Source organism: Hydractinia symbiolongicarpus, chromosome 14, assembly GCF_029227915.1.
Source record: "Hydractinia symbiolongicarpus strain clone_291-10 chromosome 14, HSymV2.1, whole genome shotgun sequence".
NCBI classification, from domain to species: Eukaryota; Metazoa; Cnidaria; class Hydrozoa; order Anthoathecata; family Hydractiniidae; genus Hydractinia; species Hydractinia symbiolongicarpus.
Genome location: NC_079888.1, coordinates 11,063,977 through 11,068,180, shown reverse-complemented (window position 1 = coordinate 11,068,180; position 4,204 = coordinate 11,063,977). Strand labels below are relative to the sequence as shown.

General features: G+C 33.0%; 1 protein-coding gene across 2 annotated transcripts; it reads right to left on the bottom strand.

Moving 5' to 3' along the window:
- LOC130625737 (uncharacterized) lies at positions 1-3,591 on the bottom strand. 2 transcript variants are annotated; one of them, XM_057440841.1, is made up of 2 exons: positions 3,484-3,591; positions 1-915 (listed from the first exon to the last, which is right to left on the bottom strand). In XM_057440841.1, the coding sequence occupies exon 2, from the start codon at positions 882-884 to the stop codon at positions 183-185; it is 702 nt and encodes a 233-aa protein (XP_057296824.1). In that variant the 5' UTR covers positions 885-915; positions 3,484-3,591; the 3' UTR covers positions 1-182. The 2 variants fall into 2 exon arrangements, with proteins under 2 accessions (XP_057296824.1, XP_057296823.1); XM_057440840.1 differs by lacking the exon at positions 3,484-3,591 and adding an exon at positions 1,066-3,475.
- Between the last annotated feature and the right edge of the window lie 613 nt (positions 3,592-4,204).

The window sequence follows — 4,204 nt, the reverse complement described above, 5'->3', positions numbered from 1 at the left end:
TTCTTGACAATGCAATAACAGCATCGGTAAAAAATTAATTCTCCAAGTTTAACAATGTGAACGCTTACAAAACTAAGCCAATTTCAATAAAAACCTGTTGTCAAACATTGTACTACTACTACTACTGCTACTACTAGTGATATATACGAGATATCCAAACGAGATTGCATAGATCTTTTGTATTATGCATATGTTGTTCCGTATCCTTTCCGCGCTTCATCGTTCGGCATAAATAAAGAGACACCATTTTCATTTTCGTCAAGATCTTCTAACTTAATCACATAGGAATGATTTTTGTTTTTACCACTTTCTGCACCAGGATGCACCTTACCACGTTTTAAAATTCTCCGATTATTTGAAAGGGGAGCTGATAAAGGTCTGTTTGGTTTATCGATCGTCGCAGGCTGTAGAGTTGCAGCGCTGCTACTGCGGGCGGTGTATTCCTCTCGGAGTCCTTTTAGCTGTTTATAATTTTCATATTTTCCTGCTTGTGGTTTATCCTTCCCATTAACATGTTGATGTAAAACAAATTTTAAATATGAAGCTAGTTTATCAACAGGTATTTCTTTGTTGATTAGTTCACGAAATTGTGATATTATAGTGCTAACTGAGTCTACGCCTATAAGCTTTGATATTTCTTCAATTTCCATCCGCGTGACTTGCGTTATTCGGTTTGATTTCGCAGAATTCATTAGCCAGGAATAATCAGGCCTTCCCAAGTCTTCGTTTTTACGCCGCTGAAGTTCTTTTTTAAAGTCTTCACTTTCTTTTATTTGGAATTGAAGCTCGGAGATTAACGCATCACTGACTAAGTCGTGCGACGGTGGCTTCATTGGGCCGGGTGGTTTACGATTCGCACCCATGACAGACCGTAAGGAAACCATGGTGTCAACTGATAAAAAAAGCGCTTTAGATCTAAACATAATGTATAAGACATTGAAAATTACAATCTTATATTCAAATAAACAGTAAATATTGCAATGGGACGGATATAAAACATTTCATAGCCTGTACTGCACAGATGTTTGCAGTTACCAGAGAAAGAGGTAAGATAGAAAGAGTTACCTTGATAAAAAGACACACAAGTCTAAAATATACTTGCGAATTTACATCTGCAAAGGTTAAGTAATAGAACTGTTGTAAATCAGACTAAGGGCTATTAACTTTATATCTGGTGTTATTGCTAACAAGCCTCGTTTATCACTGCACCACTTCCTGCAATAAAGAAGAATAAATTCTTTTATTATTCACATCCGACGTTATTTCACACGGTTAATCTGAATATAGTATCTTGAAGAAAAAACTCTTTCCAGTAACATCGTTTCACCATTTTACATTGCATTGTTGGAATGTTTTCGTTTGTTTATTTTATCATTAAAAAATTAAAATGTGAAAATATTACATGTTCAATCAATCTTTTCAAATAAATAATGTATATTCTTCCTAAGCAGATGTCCCTTTGACTTAGCCATTCCTGATGTGCTTAATAAATTAATGGATGCAAATTTGATGTAAATATATTTCGCAAATGTAAAATTAATAGATGTAGCTAGAGCTATCACATTACAGCTAGAGGTGCGGCCAAATAATATCTATCATTTTTTTGTGGCTGACTAGTAAAAGTACATAAAATATGTTTAAAATATATATAATATAAATAAACCATTTTTTTAACATATGCAGGCAAACAAACAAACAAACAAACAAACGAACAAACAAACAAAAAACACACACAGCTAATAAACACAAGCAAAACAAAACAAACAATCAAACAAAACAAAAATATACAAATAAACATGAATTAGAACTAGCAAATAAATAAGGGTTGAATTGGGAAGAATCAGGGTCGATTGCTTCAGTTATTGTAGCTGCTTAAAATTAAATAAAGCTGTTTTTGCGCGCCTGAGGTTGTAGTTTAATCCTACTTTCTTCTTTTTTTTCGCTTTTAGCTATCAAGTTGATATTAAATACAAATATGCATAGATTTGTTAGATTTGATAAAGTATGTAAAATGTTTTTTACAAAAAAAAAAAAATGAGTAAATATAAAAACCATAGATGAAAATAGAAAAAAAATGAAGTTATTGCATTATTAATTCAAATGAAAGTGACTCAATAGTAGGTACTCGTGGCTATTACCCGGGTAAAAGGGCGGCATCGATATTCTCGAAAAACTGCGCAATGTGATTGGTTAGAACTTACGTCATAGCGGGCAGTATTCCTCGGTATTGCCCGCTACCATAGCAACCGTGTTTAAAGTTTAAATATGGTAGCATTAAATGTAAATAAACACGGAAAAAAGTAAACAAAACGCGAAACAGAAGTGAAACTTACTTTTATCTTTTAAAGAATTTTATGTTGTAGCTACAATAAAAACCTGTAATGTTTACACGCTTTTCGATTTAAAAAAAAATTTTAGTTCGAATGTACGTTCCATAGCTTCTATAAAGACATGGTTTCTACTTCCTGCTTTTAATGTTATATTTTTTGTCGTAAAATGCAATACCCGGATAATAATCCATATAATAACTGTTTATTTCGGGCAATACCTTCGAATATTGAACTCTGTCACGTATTGCCCTCGAAAGCTCGGGCAATACTTTGACGTCGGTCAATATTCTCCAGTATTGCCCTCATGAACAGTTATTATAGGTTATTATTAATGCGGAAGTTCTAGTATTTTTGTGGCTTACTATGTTTTCATATAATTTGTAGAATTAATTGTTGCGAATGCCGACAACTCAGTAATACTTGTATGATTATTTGACTGCGTTTTTTTTTCTCATGTTCATTTTGTTTTTATTTCCAATTGAATTTATATTTACGTTTGCATATACATTTATTATTTACGCATTTCAGCATTAAGAACCGTTGTAATTTAAGGAAGATTGAAAAATATGCGGAATTAATACTTGCAAATATGCCTTGTATTTGTTATCTAACTTAGATTCAGCATTCAGTAACAAGATTTCACATTTTACCTTATGTCTTATTTGCAATTTTCTGTAAATTCATTCATGTTTTAGACGAACCTATTTGGGTCCCTCAATGTGTTTATGGTCATTTGATACTTTATAAGATGATCACCGGTCTGACAAGACTATTAACCCTATTTTTCATCCCTCAATCAAGATAATACCTGCGTTAGACAATCATACCTTGTTTGGTGGTTACAATTTCAAACATCCCTCACTTTTCTACCCACAAAACGAATGCGTAGTAAAGCATTTACATTTACATTACAGTTTGCATAACGTAGAGATCACAGTACTTGCATAATTTTAGTTAAGACTAAGGTAAAACCTGTCTGAGGGTGCTACGTCAGAGACTGACCGTCTTAGAGCTGTATTTTATGAGTCAACTACATACCTAAAACAACCATATTTCCTTAAAGAATCTACGGGAATTCGCTACGCACAGCCACTATCTCTGGTTTAAACACAACCGACTGTTACCTTATCACATAGATTCAAAAAAATTTTACCTAAAACTTTACGAAAGTTGCATTTCCATCTCGATCTCTCGAATAAGCACACTTTTTATCTTTAATGTTTTTCTTTAAACATATATATATATATATATATATATATATATATATATATATATATATATATATATATATATATTGGTTATATTTTCGGTCTTCTCAGCAATGTTTTTAAAGTTTTATAGCTTTCTCTAAAAACAGTTTCTGTTTCTGACTTTCTCTGATAAATAAATAATAATTAAATGAAATATTTATAAGCTTCTGATTTAGTTTTCATAGATATTTAAAGCTGAATGGAAAGGTTTCGATGTATATACGGGCTTTGCTAGAACGTCATGAATTTTACTTAAAAAATAAACCATATAGAAAATAGATTTAGCCTGTTAGAAATGGTAGAAATGAGGGAGTCACTGTGGAGATGAGACGGTCATGGTTCTACCGAGTTAAATTTTGCCGTTTACTAATTTACCTATCTGTAAAGAGGGGAGTCTTTTTGAGGAAGGAGAGGCTTGTTGAGGTGGGGGAGGCTTGTAAAGAAAGGGGAAGCTGGTTGAGGAGGCGAGGCTTGCTGTGTAGAGAGAAGCTTGTTAAAGAAGGGGTGTGAGGAGGTGGGACTTGTTGAGTATGGAAAGGCTAGTTGCTTCTGCAATAAATTGAAGCAGGTAGGTTTCTATTCAAGGAAAGGGGTGACAATAGTTGGCTTAGGGAAAAGAGTTAT

What these genes read in the sequence shown, in the direction of transcription:
- LOC130625737 (XM_057440841.1), bottom strand. Translation starts at nt 884, where the DNA reads ATGGTTTCCTTACGGTCTGTCATGGGTGCGAATCGTAAACCACCCGGC.